This window comes from Hirundo rustica, chromosome 3, assembly GCF_015227805.2.
Source record: "Hirundo rustica isolate bHirRus1 chromosome 3, bHirRus1.pri.v3, whole genome shotgun sequence".
NCBI classification, from domain to species: Eukaryota; Metazoa; Chordata; class Aves; order Passeriformes; family Hirundinidae; genus Hirundo; species Hirundo rustica.
Window position 1 is genome coordinate 81,950,249 of NC_053452.1, and position 18,457 is coordinate 81,968,705.

Sequence of the window (18,457 nt, forward strand, 5' to 3'; positions counted from 1 at the left end):
TTTACCCTCTCTCCCAATTATATTAGAGTACTGCAGTGTTGACAAGCCAAAATTTTAGTCAGTATGCATCTGCATTGCGTGATGTTTAGGCTGTAAAAAGCACACAAAGGAAATCTGCTTAGTTGCTAATAATCTGTAATAAACTCTGTTCTGCCTTATGCTTCAGAAGTACTCTCTGGGACTAGCTTAGCAGACTCTGTATCAGTGCTGAGACATAAATTACATTTTATTTTCCATTGGTGTGCTACTGCTTAGTAACATAATATTTGAAATCACTGTTCAACTCTGTTTTGACCCCGTAAAGATCTTTCAGTGTGATTTATGTTGCAGGAGGAGCCTGAAGGAGAAGAACAGCAGCAGACTGTGCTACATAGTTCTGCTGAGTTTAAGGTGCTCATTACAGCCAGCTTACAAGTTTCACAGGCTGTTGAGCCCAGGTACTAGGTTGTCTTTGGCTCACCTCTCATTTCACCTGAACAATTGCAGTGATACTTTTTGGTGGACTAGAGAGTTAAGTCTTAGGAAGTTTGAGCCTGTAAACTCTGAAGGACCAAAGTGGATAGACTGTTTCTTACTGGTTGGTGGCAGCTCCCCGGTTTACTGGAGAACATGGTTTTTCAGCCCTGGCTTGTACCTTCCCAGGCTTGTAATCCCTCACCCATACTAAGGATGTCTCAGATCAAGGTAATAGGATTGACTGAGGCATTTGATACTTACCCTGGAGCAATGAGAAAAGCAGTAAGAAAGGATAGAGGAGTTTGCTACTAGAAAAGATGAATTTTTTTAGTTTGCTTTGTCTTTGAGCGTTGTTTTGCCGCTTTCTCTGCAGCTCCATTACACTGCACGGAAAGCTGTGTTACCTTATAGCACACTCAATCTATGTGGCTGTCCACCCACCTGAGCTGTCAGCCCTTTGCTTTAGGAATGGTTGGGCTTTACTTTGTGTATTATTCTTAATACTTGCAAGCACTTGTAGCTAGCACCCACTTATCATGTACTTTATCACAGAAGTGCTGGGCTGCTACTTCTCAGCAGTCTCAGAGGCTGTGTTGGTATTTCAGAGCCTACAGCACAAAACAGTTAACACAAGGGAGATGCTTTAAAGTGACAAGTAATCTCTGCTGTGTTTTTCTAACCTTATCTCATCTTTCTCTGAGTTCAAGCACAGGGAACAGAAAATGTCCTGGATATTGAATTCTTATGATGATATATTGAGCACATTTTCTCTCGCTGCCATTTTGGTGGGAAACCAGGCATTTTACTGCCCCTATCAAGGAACTATTCATAAGGCCACAGACTATAAACAACAGTTTTCAGAGTTAAACAGATCATGGTTGTTGTTTTTTTTTTTACTTTTACAGTTGTGTGAAATTGAAGGCAGATTTTGATTAAGAACTGCTGAGCTGTTTCAAAATTTTATTTCAAATGGCTTGTGATAGTTATTGGAGCTGCACCCAGTGCCCCTGGTAGCTTTCAGCATACTGTCTGCTTTGGTTAAGAGAAGTGAAGCCACCGTTTAAGAAAAAAATAAATAAAATGTTCATTCTACCATTGCAGTAAGAATCCCTAGTGTTGTCTTTGAAGGAAAAACTCATTTGCAGTTATTTTTCTTTCAAAAAAGAAGGAAAACCCAAGGTTTCTCACAGAACAGCCTGTCAAGTTTTCTGTCATTTAGTCTCTTAATACAGTGCCGAAAACTTGCTAAAGGCAACAGGTTTAAAAATACAGAGTATGAGTTGCTCAGAAAATATAAGAATGAATAAATACAGTATTCATTATAGTTTAGTAGCTCTAGTATATCAAAATGGTCTTGGAGAACAAAATATAAAATTACTACTGTCTCTCAGGTCTATGCTTGGTCCAAACTAAAGTGTCTCTTGACATTTGGTGGTTTTTAATATTGATACTTTTATTTTTTATGTGTCTCTCTATATATGAAAAGCAATTTCAAAATAATTTATTTCAAGAAGTTAGCTGAAGATAACAGATGCACCTGTGTCTTCTGACACTCCTTTTTGAAGTTAACAGCTGAGTAAAATTTGCAAAAATCTGTTAAGCTTTTCCATTTGTTCTGGGCATTTGGAGCTAGAGATTGCACGTATTCTTTTAAGCTGGGTTCCACTCCTTCAAAGCACTGTCAAACAGCAGCAAAGGCAGGACAAAGATTAAAAAAGAAAAAAGAAAAGAAAAGAAAAGAAAAGAAAAGAAAAGAAAAGAAAAGAAAAGAAAAGAAAAGAAAAGAAAAGAAAAGAAAAGAAAAGAAAAGAAAAGAAAAGAAAAGAAAAAGAAAAAGAAAAGGAGTGAAGGAATGGCTTTCAAAATTCTGTCTTTTATTAAACCAGCCCAGAAAGGAAAAGTAAATAAGTAAATTTATGCTGTAAAATGGCTTATTATCCCTTTAAACATTTTTTAAAATTGCAGGCTATTACTTACCTAGTGAGGATCTCCCATAAATGAATTATAGGTCTGAGTACGTATGTTCTGTAGTATTTCACAGACAAAGGATGAGTTCCTAGATACTGTACAACTTCTTAAAAAAAATTTTTCTCAAGCTTGCAACTGCCTATGTCTCTGAAACATCTGCATGAACATTGACAATATTATGAAGCAACCACTGCAAATACATTAAAATCTCTGTTTAAACACAATCATGTTCATTTTCCTTAGCAGACTGGTTCTATGTAATGTCAGTGATCATGAAGAAACCCAGAGTATTTAGTGCCAGCCTCTTTTGGCTACTCAGATTTTACCCAAAATAAAGAAGTTTTGATTTTTGCAGGTTAGTATAAAAGTTCCTGCTATGTGCTTTTTGTAGTTTTGACTAACTCAGATAGGTTTCCAGGATGACACAGAATGGATTTTTTCTGTTTTATTTGTGATTATTATGTGTAAGGTTTTAAGTTTAATTGAAAGAAGTACCCGAACCTTACATAGTTTTGTAAAATATACAAAAATTTCAGCAGCTTTTAAATAAAAGGACTTATATTGTGTATATTTGGGAGTTTTTTAATGTTTGTCTCCATTTAAAAAGAGCCATAATAAATCTATTGAAACACTGCAGAATAATTAGGAAAATACTATAAAACTGTATGAATAAACTAAAAAATAAAATTATGGACAAATGCTGCCAAGAACAAATGATATTAAGAGAGTTAGTGTTTCAATGATGAATCTGAATACTTCTTTGCAGAATTATAGAGATTTCTATGTTTAATAAGAAATTATTATTTTGCTGCTGCTTAATTGTTCCATATTAAGTTGATTTATATTATGTCACTCAGGTTATCTTGGTGTTCATTGTAAGCTATCTTTTAAAATTATCTCTGGAGCATTCAGGCGTATGTCTTGGACACTGAGACTATCCATTTCTTTTGTTGTAAACCTCAGTCTTAGAAGCAACAATTTTTTAATTGAACTATAATTTGTATTTTTACATCCTTGATAAATCTGTACCAAAAATGTCTCATACTGATTCTTTATTAAATCATAATGTCTCCTGGCTGAGAACTGTTCAGCTCTGTTATGTGCAGGAGCTTATTGAGCAATGTCCGTATGTCCCTAAGTGTCCCTATCTTCATATCCTCGTTCATATCTGCAGCACAGGCTCACATTTCTAGGCTATGGTTCTGTGATAACTGTGGCTGCTTTGGACATGCTGATGGGAAGGTATTATTTCCCTTATCTAATATGTGGCATGACTACATTTCCTCTAATGGGAAGGAGCTGCCCATTTATATTGGCCTGAAACAGAATGAAATCAATCATGTGCAAACCTAAACTGAAGCTATGAATGGGAAAAATGCAAGCTGAGCTTACTTGTGGAAGCACAAAATGTTGTGATTGTTTCATTGCTCAGTGGTGGAAAATCAGAACCTTGACAGCAGTAGCCCCAAACTGAAGTTCAAAACTTGTCATCAGTTTCTTGGAAAAGGGTAAATGGTTATTCTCTTTCAAGGCAGTTCTCCAGTAAAGCGGAAATCAGAGGGAGTGAACCTGCACTTATCATAAACAGAAGCAGATTAAATGACAAACAACGCATGAGCTACAAGTAAGAAGCAGTGAACATGTAGTATGAAGGCAAGTGCCTCCTCTGGAGGTATGGTCTCCTGCTGCTTGAGAGGAAAGATCTCCTGGAAGAACAACTCATTTCTGCACAATTTCCTTTGCCTAGAGTATGGCAAAAGCCACCTGTTACATAAGCATCTGGCAATATGGTTCAAAGCAGTTTTCTTAAAATAATCTTCAGATATGTCATTGTGGGGGTTTGACCTTGTTTGCCCACCAAAGCTGCTTTATCACTCCCCTCTTCAGCTGGACAGGGGAGAGAAATTACAATGAACAGCTCATAGGTCAATGAAAGGACAGGAAGAAATCACTCACCAGCTACTATTATAGGCAAAACAGATCTGACTTGGGGAAATTAATTGAATTTGCTAACAGTCAAATCAGAAAGGATAATGAGGAGTAAAACCAAATCCTGACAATATTTATCCCCAAGTCCTCCCTTTTCAGGTTGAACTATATTCTCAGTTCTTTGACAGCTCCTCCTAGCTGTGCAAGGATAGGGAGAATGAGGGCCGTGGTCAGTTCACCACACATTGTCTCTGCTGCTCCTTCCTTCTCAGGCAGAGGACTCTCACGCATTTTCCCCACTCCAGTGTGGGTTCCCTCCCATGGGAGACAATTCTTCATGAACTTTTCCAGCATGGGCCCCTCCCACAGGCTGCAGTTTTCATTAACTGTTCCAGTGTGGGTCCCTTCCATGGCGTGTAGTCCTTTAGGAGCATGCTGCTCCAGTGTGGGTCAAGCCCTGCCAGCAAACCTGCTCCAGTGTGGGTGGGCTCCTCTATACACAAGTCCATCCAGGAGCCTGCTCCAGTGCAGGCTTCCCACAGGGTCACAGCATCCTTCAAACATCTGCCTGCTCTGGCAAAGGTTCCTGCATGGGCTGCAGGGGAATCTCTGCTCCAGTACCTGAAGCACTTCCTCTCCTTCTTCACTGACTTTGATATCTGCAGAGCTGTTCCTCCCACAAATGCTCACTCCTCTCTCCAAGACTGTTGAACAGGTTTTTTTTCTCCCTTCTTAAGTCTGTTATCTCAGAGGCATGACCACCACCACTGATGGGCTAAGACTTGACCAGCTGTGGGTCCATCCTGGAGCCAGCTGGCACTGGCTGGGTCAGACATGGGGGAAGTTCTGGCACTTTCTCACAGAAGCCATCCCTGCTGCCTCCTGCTACCAAAACCTTGCTATGCAAAATATAATACAGTCATTTACCATTTAGATGTGAATGTACAATTAATTGCAGGGATCCGGTTTAGATGGTCTAGTGTGTCCTGTGAATAAACGGGGGGAGGGGGGTGAAGGGGGTGAAGACAGAACTAATTAGGAATGAAAATGCCTGATGGGTGCCACTCTTTTTTTTTTTTTTTTTTCCCCCACAGTTTTCTCCTGTAGTGAACTTTTTGATTTTTCTAAGTAATTCTGAAATCTAAAAGTGTAGTTGTTATGTCCTAATGATCAAGTAGTTATGCAGGTAATGTACTGTTAAACAGAAACTGAGAATTTGTCTTTATCAATAGGCACCACACTGTGGAAAAGACAAATACCCGTGTTTTATGTACCTGAATATATACATAAAGAAGTCTTATGGGAGACCTAATATACTACTAGAACATCCATTCCTCTTTATTAATTGAGGCTGTTTGTGACTGAGAAACAAGCTCTGCTCAAAAGAGACCTGTGCACAACTGAATACTACAATATGTTTAACATGGTTTTTGTAAGGCAACTTCCCTCCAAAACTTTGGCATCTCTAAGATAATCTTAGCTCTACCAAGACTGCAATTAATAGCTTGATTTATGTGAGGTGCAAGTGTCAATATTGTAGCTAAAAATGCACCAAAATCACATTATCAGCTACAAAGAGCTCTTTTGCTTTAAAAATAATACTGAGTCATTGGATAACAATGATTCTATAATGGAGATTTTCCTTAGAAGTTCATGTTGTTATGCTGTGTGTTTTGTGAATGTGTGTTGTTTTGGAAAGCTACAACACTGTTCATTTCCATTGAGTCTGGACAGAAGCTTTAAAGCTACATGAGGAGTCCAGAAAGCTCTGCAGAAAAAAAATATGTATTTATAAAGATGATTCTTAGTAGGTTTAAAAGTGTTTTAAAGTGGATGGATACAACTTTCTTAGTTTTTAGCTACAGGCTGAAATAGATATGATGTTATCACGGATTACTAGACTTTGAGGAATCCTGAGGGCAGTTGTCAATAAATTCTAGCATTTTATTAACAGACAGGTCAGCTTGCCAAGGCACTTAGAGCAGCTCAGGAGCGTTACACGTTGAAGAGTTGGAAACTGTAATAATGTCTTCAAGGAGACAAATGGACAAATATACAGAAGGGTGTAAACCCAGAGCATAATAATTGAATCGATGACTTGACTATGATGAAGTGTACATAGTGGACAAAAAGGAAGAGGGCTGTTAAGTTCTCTTCTTTTTATTGTCAGTTGAAAATGAGTCTGGAATGGATCTTTTGGTGAAGAAGTCAGTAATGCCTCCAGTGAGAAACACACAATTTGCCTTCCCTCAGAAGCAGAAGTCCATCATTCTGTTGCAATGTCAGTAAAGAAAGTAGTGTCCTCTAAATCTTTGTTCTTAAATCACAGGTCTGTTCCAAGGGTGGTGACTAATGACAAATGGTACTGCTTGAAAGCTTCTGTTTCTTAAAGAAGAAAACTCTGGATTTTAGGAAAGCTTGAATGGGCAGAAACTTGACATGGGGGGATAGGTCAGATCACTGCCTGTCCAGGGGCAAGGAGAGACCTGAAGGGAAGTGTAAGAGATAAGATGGACCAACTACCATCTTACTAGGCTGCTGATGTTCCTGTTGACATACACCAATACAATTGTGACTCGCCAAAAAAAGGACAAGATTTTTTCCTTCATCTTGTTGTTGCTGCTTCGATTTGTAAAAAGGATCAGTTGCATGAATATTTCCTTATAATAGCGCTACTACTTTTGATTAAAGGAAGGTGGTTTACACATGGGAGTGTGTGGAGGTATCTCAGCCAATGCATTTTGTAGAGCTCCTAAAATTAAGATTTGGAATATCCCTCTGGGAAGAAAGAGAAGGGCAAAAGGGTGTACAAGCTTAATACAACCTGCTGAAATAAGGAGACTGTTTAGCATCCAATAGAAAACTGTTATGCCTTGAGGTGAAACGTGGCAACCATTTAGCAATATGTAGAAAAACTTGCAGAAATCTGAAAATGTTGTAGCTGAGTGAGATCACAGGGAGGGTTGGGTGGGCAGAATGTGATTGCTGTTTGGACTTTGGCCAGGCATTTTGGTTAAAGTTTCTTCATCTGTCTCCCAGAAACTTGACAAGTGAAATAGGAAGTGATTCTGCATTATGGAAAAAAAGAAAAAAATTATTCCTGTATAGCTACTGTAAACTGTAAAAGCATGGTATATAGAGAAAGAGACTATTTTAAGACACCAGTTTCCAGTCTCCATTATTCTTGTGAGCTGTGGCATTGTGGGTTGATGATCCCAGAGCTATATTTATTCTGTTGCTTTTAGTGAGCTTGAATTTTATGTGGAAAATAGAAGGGAAAAAAAAAGTATTAAACACCTTGGCGTGGAAAAGGATCTTGCCTGAAAACTTGTGCAAGTGAAGATATTATTTTAATCTTATTGACTATTTTGGCTACTCAGTCCACTTCCAACTTCTTCCACAATGCTTGGCATTTCTAAATATTATCCTGAAAATGACTGAACATTGTACTGTTCAGATGTTCTCACTTCCTGTGATTGGTACTGCTGACCCTTGTTCTGCTTCTTATCAGTAACCGTATACCTGCATAATTCAGCTTCGAAGAAAAGATCTTCTTGCTGTTGATGCTCTGGTCTTTCACACATTTTCTATTTTCATATGTCCCACCAAATCAGAAAACGGCTATTATTGTGTACTGAGGGGTGACTAGCTAACATATTCCTTTCTTAACTCACCAGAGAGCCTGCTGCTCTTTTTACTTCATGTTTTCATACAAAGTCTATTTCATCCATCCTTTGCCAGATTTTCAAAAGTCAAATTCTAGGACTGTCTTGTTTCCCAGTTTGTTAACCACTTTGAATCCTATGCACTGATGAGTTTCCATGTCGCTTTGTCATTTTTATGAGACACAAATTTACTTTGTTTCTATGCCATTTATGAGCAGATAGCTCTGTAACTCTTGCACCTTTTCCCTGTTTAGAAACTAACTTTTAATACTTACAGTTACCTAATTGTATTTGCCTCTTCTCAGTTATGGGAGGGGAACAGCAGGGCTGTATATCCTTCTTTGTAGCGAAGTAGAATTAACATTACTTCTTGAATTTAAAAAAAAAAAAAAAAAAAAAGGTCTGCTGAACACACAGAAACCTTCATATTTCAGTTTGCCTTTTCCGCTTGCACAGAAAGGAAATGCATTTTCAGCTGTATTTTTGTGGAGCAGTTGCTAGTGACTAGTTAAATTAATCAGACATGTCTATTCTGCATGATTGTCCTGAGGATATATTCCATTAAGTGACTGCTTTTTCTATTTTAAGGTAGGATGTATAATGTAACTAAATAATGTCTGTAAAACTTACTGTATTCTGTTCTGTAAGGTTTTATGTGTCTGAGCTGTATGGCTCAATGCTAAGATTGATTTTGAAAGACCTGCTGAGTCTTATTCTACGTTTTTTTAAGCCACTCCTATGTGAAGAGTTTGGGGGGAGACCATTCTCCCTTTTGCCTGGTAATTAGATTATCTTCTGAGGACTAGCATTCAACAAGGTTGTATCCACAACACTAGATTTAGATGAAGCAGAGCTCTGATTCTGCCTGGAAATGATTGTTCTCCTGTAATTTAGTTAAAATTAGCTGTCAGAAGTGAGACAGCGTTTACGAATTTTTTAAGTGTAGCTTGGAAGCTGGAGAAAACCCTGGTGACGCTTCGTAGCTAATCATTTTAAGTAAGCCTTTCCTGCAAAGGCAGAGAATGCATTCCTGATACAAAACAATGAAGAAGTCAAGTGGGACTCTTTTACAACAATACCGATACTGGTTAAAGTATGAATACTTATTAAAGTGCAGTGTCACTGTTGGATTATACTCCTTTCCCAATCTACATTCAGATAATTTACAAAGCGGCTGAATGCGTGATTAAATCTTCTGAAATGATTCTTAAAACAACCTCATAATATTTTTTTACAGCAAGGAAATAAATCATCTTGAAGAAGATGCACATCACAGAAAAAGAATTTCATATAAAGATATTATCTTAATCTCGCATACTACTCTGTTTATGCAGAAGTGATTTGTCCGTCCAGTTTTCACCATTCCAATTTTTTTTCAACATTTTTATTCCAAATTTTTAATTTTCCAATTTTTTTCACCATTCAAAAAATTGCCAGGACTTTGGATTACGTAGAGTTCTCATTCAAATGAAAAAATACTGAGTGGTTTTTAAAGTTAGGCAATCATTTTGGTTGTACACCTGAAGACTAAAGAGCCTTTTTCTCATCTTACAAGCTTAAAAATTCTAGTGGTGGTCCCTTAGTGGTGGCAGCTTTGCTTTAATTAGTTTGTGTGGTATTACAGAAATGCACCCGAAGCGTTTGTGGTGATAACTCAACATTGTAGGCAAGGACCTGCACCTTTTGAAGTTAATATCAAAACTCTCTTTGGCTTCAGTGGTACAGAACTGGCTTGCAAATGAATAAAGCAGCCAGCTGGATATATTGTAGAGAAATAATTATTGCAGACTCTGAAAGTTCCTCATTAACACTGTTGCATGTGAACTTTGCAAGCAAATGCTTGAAGCTAATCTCCGATAGCTATTTGTTAGACTAGCGAATTAATAGCTGTGGCTGCTGGTTCATGCAGAGGGTTCTCTGTTGGTTTTTTTGTCCTTTATTTGAAGACTTCAATCAGTATAAATGATTTAAAGGCCTCCCTCCACTAGATGGGAAAAAGATGCTTCTAATGTAGTACTTGCTTACACTCTGCAGTTATTGATATGATGTAATATTTTTACACTTGGGTAAGTATAGATTTTGAATAAAAGAATTTAATTAACACTGCATAAATGTTCCTCATAAGGGGAAAATTCCCTATTTCTATTTCATTAATGCTTCATGCTTCTAGCAGTTAACTAATTTAATTTTACTCCTGGTGTTCAAGGTCTGTGCTTTTCTTTCCTTCTGATTTTCAGACTTTGTCTTTTAAACAGGTTTTATTTGTGTTTTATAGTTAGGAAGAGAAGATCAGCCAGAGATAGAAGATATGGAAAAGATCAAAGCATTTTTCACCTTTAGTTGGACTTTGTGTAATGCACAGTGGACATGTACCTATGACTGTGAATAAAAAATGTATTATGTGAAAAAAAATTAGGTATTTGGAAAGACCCCTGAGATTTAAAGACAAACCCTATTTTAAAAAGCAAGCTAAGGGGCAATTAATTATTTTAAATAAGTAAATGCAGGGAGGATCAGTCACATTATAGAAGTAACCTTTGCACATACAAGCAACCATGCTCATTTAATTTGGCTTAGTAAGGAAATTTAGGGTTTTGGGGATCAAAATCCCTTTTGAAAGTTGTTTTTAGTTGTATATGCAGTACAATAGAATTTTGTATAAAATGCTTAAATTCAGGATACAAAGTGAGTGAAATGATGTGACAGATGTTCAAAGTGAATAAAAAATATCTGTTCATATTGTGTGTCAAGCAGCAAGGGGTTTAGTATGAGAAGTCCAGGAGTATGTTTGCTTTAAAAGTTTGAGGCAAACAATTTTTTCATTTTTATTTTTTCCACTAACTCAGTACAGTTTTATTAAAGGTTTTCATGCAGAAGTGTTAAGTGCCTGGTTTTGATCTTTGGTAGTTCTTAATGTTTATCTCATAAAGCTGTTAAAACTTAGAGGAACTTCAGATTTTCTCATTCAGACCTTAAGGTCATGCAGTGATCCTCAGCTTTGGAACATTTCTAACTTGTTCTTCATTATTATCTTTCTACATTTCTACTAATTTATGCTATTTTTCATTCGTTGAACTTTGATAAATGCTAATTTATTTCTTTTTTTTATAATGCAGGCAATTATGGTTCAACAGCGTATTTTTTTAGTGGCCTTGCCCTGAGGAGGATGTTTTAAACAGTATTTTGGAAGTCTTAGAGCAGACCAATGTGCTGTAGTAATTATACTTCAGTAATCCAAAAGGATGTGTCCAGGGAGATAGGACTCCAGTGTATACTTTGTTCATATATATTTATCCTTGGTGGTAAAATTGGATTAAAAAAATAAAAGAATTGGAAGAAAGAATCTGGAAAATTGATTCTTCTTGAAGGTCATTAATGTTTTTCTAAAAAGAAGTTAAAAATGAACATGAAAATCTCATTGTTAAAGAAATTGTTCTAGCTTTGTTTTGCATAATAAGATTTTTATCAGTACAAGAAAAGGTCTCATAATAATAAAACCTAATTGTTATTTTCATCTGAGACTGGAATGTATTCAGTGGCTGGGAAACAGACAAAAAGAGGGGGGAGGAAAGAAGGTTGAAGAAAATAATACATTATTATTGCCACGAGCTAAAGGACGGATTCATACTATATTGTAATATTAAAAAAAGAGGGGACGGGAGAAGAGGGGGGAGGAGGGGAGGAGAGAAGGAGAGTCAACCAAAACTGCAAGATTTAATTCAGAATTATTTTATGTCCAGTATTTGACTAAAGTATCTCTCAAGTGAATGAAGGTTGTTGATTTATAAAAAGAAACGTAGGCAGCAAAATTAAGAGTAATGCACTGCGTAAACCCCCAAAAAAGTGCAGAGTAGACAAAGTCCAGATTGTAGGTTTTATAAAACGTTGGAACCATTTGTGTTCAAGGATGCCTCAGTTACTAATCTTTGTTAATTAGCTGCTTCACTTAAAAAAAACATGCAACAGAAATACATTTACAGAGTCAGAGTGATTGAGGTTGGATGCTAACTCTTGATATCATCTAGTTCAACCCCCTGCTAAAGTAGTCAACTAGAGCAGGTTACCCAGGACCATGCCCAGTTGTGTTTTAAATACCTACAAGGATGAAGACACTGCAACCTCCCTGGGCAGCTTGTGCCATTGTTCTATCTACCCTCTTAAAGTCAAAAAGTGTCCAGAAGGAATTTCGTGCTCTTTAATTTGTGCTTATTGCCTCTTGTCCTGTTAGCAGGCACCACTGGGCTCTCTCATCTTCACTCCCTCCCATCAGGTATTTTTACATGATCTCCCTGGCCCCCCTCTGGTCCAGGCTGAAGAGTCCCAGCTCTCAGCCTTTCCTCATATGAAAGACACTCCAATCTCTTAGTCATCCTCATGGTCCCTTGGCCTATTCTTAGCCCTTTCCTCACTTCATCAAGTCCATATCTTGTACTGGGGAGCCCAGACCTGGACCCTGCAGTCCAGATGTGACATTAGCAGTGCTGATTTAGGGTGAAGGGTGGCCTCCCTCAGCTTGCTAGCAACACTTTTCCTGATGCAGATGTATGTCCACTATTTAGTTACCACCAGGTAACTATTCTGTTACCCGGTCCTCCTTCATGAAGGGCAAGTCTTCTTCTTACAGACTTCCCTACTGTTCTCAGGGGCCTGGGATTCTTGCAGGCTGATTATCAGTAAAGACTGAGGCAAAAAGCACATTGAGTTCTTCAGCCTTTCAGTGTCTTTAGTCAGCATGGCCTCAAGCCATGTGCGGGCTAATGCTGTGCTACTCACTGCTTGTGTGTTCCTGAGAATCTGGAAGGAGCTGCCTCCTGGCTCCCTCCGTTCTCACCCTTTGCTGAGGTAGTTTGCTCTCTGTGGTGATGGCTCTTGTTGCAGTCAGTTGTTTAACTGGGACTGAGGGACCCAAAGAAGCCACTTGATTTCTGAGGTCGCAGTATTCCAGCCCAATGAGACAAGCAGTCCCTAAATATCCCATACTCGTGTGCAGTTGATGTCTTTGTCTGACACCAGTGTTTTAACATCTATTTCATTTTGAAATGGGTTTCATTTCAGCCAGTTATCCGGAGTGCTGTCAAAGCCCATGTGTGAGCTGTGCTTTGCAGTGATAAATGAGTACAACTTGTATCTTAATCTGTTTATTTTTTTTGCTTGGATCCCTTTTCAGAATGCGATGGGTGGCCTACTTTTATGGGGATGAAATATTATTTTCGCGTTCTTTTGTGACATAATGGGTCTCATAAATAGTTGCATAGTTTTTTGAAGTAGGTGGCATTATTAGGATGTATATTAGCTATTTTGGGGATGCTGATATATCACCTCTGCATGATTTGTCTCTTGAATCTTCCTCATCTCTTGCTAATTGTAGTTGGTCTTGGATGGATCAGTTTCCTAAGTTAAATAGACCAGTGTAACACACAGTGTTTCTGGAGTGTGTTCAGGTGAGAACTGGTTCATGTCACCTACTTCCATGTTCACAGCCCCCAGATTCTTTCACAGTTCTGCTGTGATGCTAATGCTGCTACCTACACTCCTGTTTGGGAGTAAGCTTCCAAATTCCTTTGCCCTAAAACAAGTAAGTTCATTTCTCTTCTGTTTTCAGGCTTGTTGAGCATACTTGCTCTTTTCTTTATGCTTTAAGAGTTTTTTTGTGTCTTCTTCCTGATTGATATATTTACTCTGTTCTATCCATTGCATTTTTTTAAAACCAGATATGAGCTCTTCAGCAGATTCTGTGATTACTGTTACAGCAGTTATCCGAAAGTGAGAAGAGGAAGAGCTTGTGCAGATTTTTTTCTGATTGTCTATTTTGCTTACCTAAAAAATCTCCCTCCCATCTTTTTTCTTTTGCCTTAGCTTCTCCCCACCTGCTACCTCCTGAAAATTGGAAACATGAGAGGCCTTCTCTGAGCCTTGGATTAAGAGCCAGGAAATCCTTACTCTTTCCATGACTCACTGTGTGTGTCCTTGGGCAATCTGTTACGATTACAGATAAAAGCTGTTCATAGCACTTGGCTGAAAAATTAAAAGCATGGTGCACGATCCAAGGAGATTATTTCAAATTTGAATCAAAGCATGGCAAAGGTGGACAGAAAAGAGGTTACAGAAAGTGAGTATGGGAGGAGACAGTTTGTTTCTATGAGCTCCATAAAATGGGTATGAAGGGGGATAGTTAATGGTCACGTGAATTTCTGTCTTGTTGAACCCTTTGGTTCTGTCACAGTGCAAGCATGTGTTGTGGCAGTAGATGGATACACATCCCTCAGTTTCCGAGCTGATATGTTCTTCGTAAAAATGAAATGGATAAGTAAGAGTGATGGCAGAGGAGAGGATGCACTGTTCTGTAGATGCACCTGCACTCCTCTTTGTAAATCCAGTTCTCTGGATTGAAGGTTTTCGTGGGAGATTGGTTTGGTGCTTGTGTTTAAATGGGTGTAAATGCTTGAGGTTTTCCTGTTGGTTTAATTTTTGTTAGATTTCAAATCTTAAAGCATGTGAACTCTTCCTCACAATTTAGAAGAAGTAAAAGAGATCTTTGGAGGGAAAAGGGTTTTGGGGCTTCTGGGCAGGGTTCACTTGGGGTTCAGAGAAGACAAATGGAATCATTTACCTATATGTTCCATGATAAATCAGACATGAAAATACCTTCAAGAAGTAACAGAATATGATATGATATGATATGATATGATATGATATGATATGATATGATATGATACGATATGATATGTCTCGGGTTTTTCTTCTGAGATTCAGGTGGTTTTAGAGTCTTTTTGCCTTCTGTAAAGCTCTGAGGTGGATGCAAGAAGGAGACGGAGTCTTCAGGTTCTGATTTTCAAGGTTGCGCGCTCTGTTTATTTTTTCTTATCTTAACAATTTTCTCAGTGCCCAACTAAGGTCTGTGCAGCTGCTCAGGCATCTGGCGACTCCCCCCGCACTGGACTGTTGCTGCCTCTTATACTAATTGTTACATGTTCTTTATCATTATTTGCCAATACCTATCACTTATATTAAAAAGGTCATCCCTACTTTGACCCAATATCCTTAAACTACTTTGTGCCATCGTCACTACAGAAAATGGAGTGAAGGAAGAAAGAAGCAGCAGGAGACAACGCCCAAAATCCTCCTTCTTGATCCCATCTACTTCCATACTAAAAACCCAAAACCACTGTTTTTCACCCTGTGATAAGCTAAACTACTGTCTTTCACACTCTTGTGGCCTGTAATTCATCTTGCAGTGTAGGAAGCCTCTCCCATGGACTGAGATCAAAGCCAGTCCTGGGCTCTATGCCAGGGTCCCAGACCCCTCTGCCCTGGTCTCTGATCTTCCAGGGCAACCAAAGGAATGTCCTGGACTCCAACAGATATGATATGATATGATGATATGATGTGATATGATATGATTGATATGATATAGAAAGCTACCTTCTGTACTCCTTCTGTGACTTTTTTGTATAAAGCTGAATATAGAACATGTGTTCTATATGTGGAAAGCTGCCTATAGAACATGCTGCTTTCAGAGTGTATTTGCAGACATTTTAATACCATGTCCATTCAGTGTTCATTCACATGACATTGTCTGTACCTTTATTTCAACTGTTTTAATGATGTGTACATCAGCTCCCATTGCTGTGATATTGAGGGTGGTATAGTTTTCTATTCAGCAACAACCTATCTAATATAATGTAGCCTTTCCATCTGCCCCAGCCTCTTGTTCATGTAACCTTGTCTCTTCCTTCTGTCTCTTTGGCATTATCCAGTGATTATGCAGGTGTGCCAGCACAGTGGGGAGGAAGTTTGCAACACTCTTTGGTTAATGTTTAACCTTCCACCAAAGAAATGCATACTTCTCTGATGAATTACATTAGTGAAGGCTGCTGGGGTTCTTGTATAATCATTGATATTTCATTTGGTGAGGAAAAATGTCTGTTCTTGGAATGAGTGTTTGGCTTTGAGTTATTAAATGCCTATGTTTGAGGTTTATTCCTGTTTTTGAATAGTCATGGTTAAATGAGAAGAACAGTATAAGGGTATTGAGATTCAGAATCTTCCAGTGATGCTGCAGTGTGCAGAAGGTCATTGTTGGAAAAGATCAGTCCAGCCCCTGCAGTGGAAGTTGCTGTCCTGATGCCTGTGAGTGGGGTCAGTCTGACCTCTGCTTGAGAGTGCTAACTTGAATTCCGCTGCTCTTCTGACATGCTGGGATAGGAATCCAATGAAGAGACTGGTTCAGAAATAGTTTTGCTCTGTATTCTATGCTATAAGATGTTTGTCCTAGCTTTTGTGATCAGTTTTTACTTCACAGACTTGCAATAATTGGTCTGGTTTATAGCTAGGACCACATGGAATTCTTGTATTTCATTAAATATAGTTCTGTTATTGAAGATAACATTATGGATAATCAATGGGTCAAACTCTGTCTTAAGATTCCTCTGGTTCCTTGTACAACCCTTCCTTTTGGAAGGTAAATTAACTTTCAATTGCCATTAATTGATGCATTCATCAAAATTTTCCAAATCTGTCCTGGTAGAGATTAAGTATTTAAAATTGTCTGGTGACTGTCAGAGGCAGGAATCCATAAGCTGTTTATGAGTCTAGATTTGACTCCCATAAGCACTTCACTACATGAATAATTGCCTTCCTTGGACAATTGAGGTGTTCCAATGTGTGTACAGAATCAAAGATCCAGGGCAAAGTTCAACTTCCGAATGTTTTTGTTGAGGAAATCCTTAGAATCCAAAGGAAGAGGAAATTTGTCTCAGGTCAAAATTTTTTTTTCGGTATTGTTTTCAGAGAGAATTTTCTGTCATCACTTGTTTTAAAATCTTTCTTTCTCTCTTGCTAATTTAATAGACTTCTCTCTCATGGGTGACTACTGACAAGAAGTACTGACTAGAAAGGATGCAATTTAAATGTACTAAAGTCAAAGTTAATTGTGTTAAACCTTCTTAAAATGCAAGAATCATATAATACCAGGAAAATAAACATCTAGCATGCAGAAATTACATTACTTCATTCCTTCTCTCAGTTGTTCTACAGGCATGATTTTTCATAATGAAAAACATAAGGGACTTCAATATAGTCTAGACAACCATTTTAATTTCTTACGATGTTCTCAGTCAAACTTTTGACTTTTGAGGTTCAGTCATGCTGAGAGTTCCCAGAGCTGAGGGCTCATGCTGCCCATAGAGACTCTTTCATAGTTAAATTTTATTTATTTTGTACGTCACATCCTACTCTTACAAGAATGTGGCAATAAACAAAGTAATAATAAACCTCATATGTCTTTCAACACCAACTACCTCACAGATCTTTGTCTTTAAAAATCTTTATTTACTTTTACTTTTGTATGAAATTAATAGTAAATCTTGATGAAAAGATGTTTAACTTGCAGGATTGATGTTTGAGCACAGTCTGCTTAAAAAAAAAAAAAAAAAGTCTACCTGAAAGCTTTTATCTTCCAATATCTTATTGCGAAAGGAAAAATATTGTGAAAATGGTAAATACTGTATTTTCTTATGAAGCTTCAAGGTCAGTAACTGTCCTTTTTACCAAGAAAACATTGTTTTCATGAGTTTGAGCCTTAAAATGGATGGCTTCAGCTTTTGTTCTGATTGCAGCTAGCAAAAAAAATATGCTCAATTCCTAGAAATAAATATCAGTTTGACCTAGTAATGACTATAGGGATCTTAGAGACCAGAAATCCACACTGTAAAAATACCTGATATAATTTAGGAGTTCAAATCTCACTGAGAGTGGCCTTAAAATCCTACATCCTTTAGAGGCTTTGAAAATGTTTTATTACCCAACAAGAATTAAGCAGTGTTTACTGAATGCTTGGCCATTTAATAGGCATCATGAGATTGTACAGGAACGGGATGACCTGGGACCAAAAGACACCTCTGCACAGACTCTGTCCCCCTGGGAATGAATCATAGTAGGAAAAGACATTTTCCTAAATATCCCTTAGTTATTGTGGGTTTATGTTTTCTTCTGTATGTCTATTCCACAGCATACAAATGAATGCCTTATATAATTTTTTTCCTTCATCTTCTTGGTTTGTGCTTTTATTGCAGCCATATAATCTTCTAAACACCTGTTCCTGTTTTAACTCAGTCTTAATCTTCTGGCAAAAGCTGAACTCTGGTAGGAATGCAGTAGTCCCAATAAGGTGTTAAAAATAAAATAGTAGTTGATACTTAAATACCCATTTATATACACAAACAAATTATTCCTCATGCCTCATGCAGGGAGGTATTTATTCTCATTCCAGTTTTAACTGCCAGGAAGCAAAGAGAGAATTTAAGCAGCTAATTTTTCAAACTTGCTTTTTTTCCATAGTTTTCAAAAGATAACCTAATGAACATGTGTCCAACCTATCTAGTTTCAAAGTGTTACATAACAGTGCCACATTCTTCTTTAATCTCTTCTATTGTTTTCTT

General features: G+C 37.7%; 1 protein-coding gene across 6 annotated transcripts in view; it reads left to right on the plus strand.

Annotated features, from left to right (window-relative positions):
* UBE3D (ubiquitin protein ligase E3D) overlaps window positions 1-18,457 on the plus strand; it is a 79,007-nt gene that overhangs the window by 49,167 nt on the left and 11,383 nt on the right. For 2 of the 6 annotated variants that reach the window (XM_058419821.1, XM_058419822.1), the window contains one exon: window positions 3,960-4,048. The exons of 2 other annotated variants lie outside the window; for them this stretch is intronic. In XM_058419821.1, the coding sequence (XP_058275804.1) occupies window positions 3,960-4,048 (89 nt within the window). Of the gene's footprint in view, window positions 1-3,955; window positions 4,049-13,874; window positions 13,990-18,457 lie in introns of those variants that run through there. 2 more of the 6 variants (XM_040058838.1, XM_040058840.2) reach the window with 2 other exon arrangements.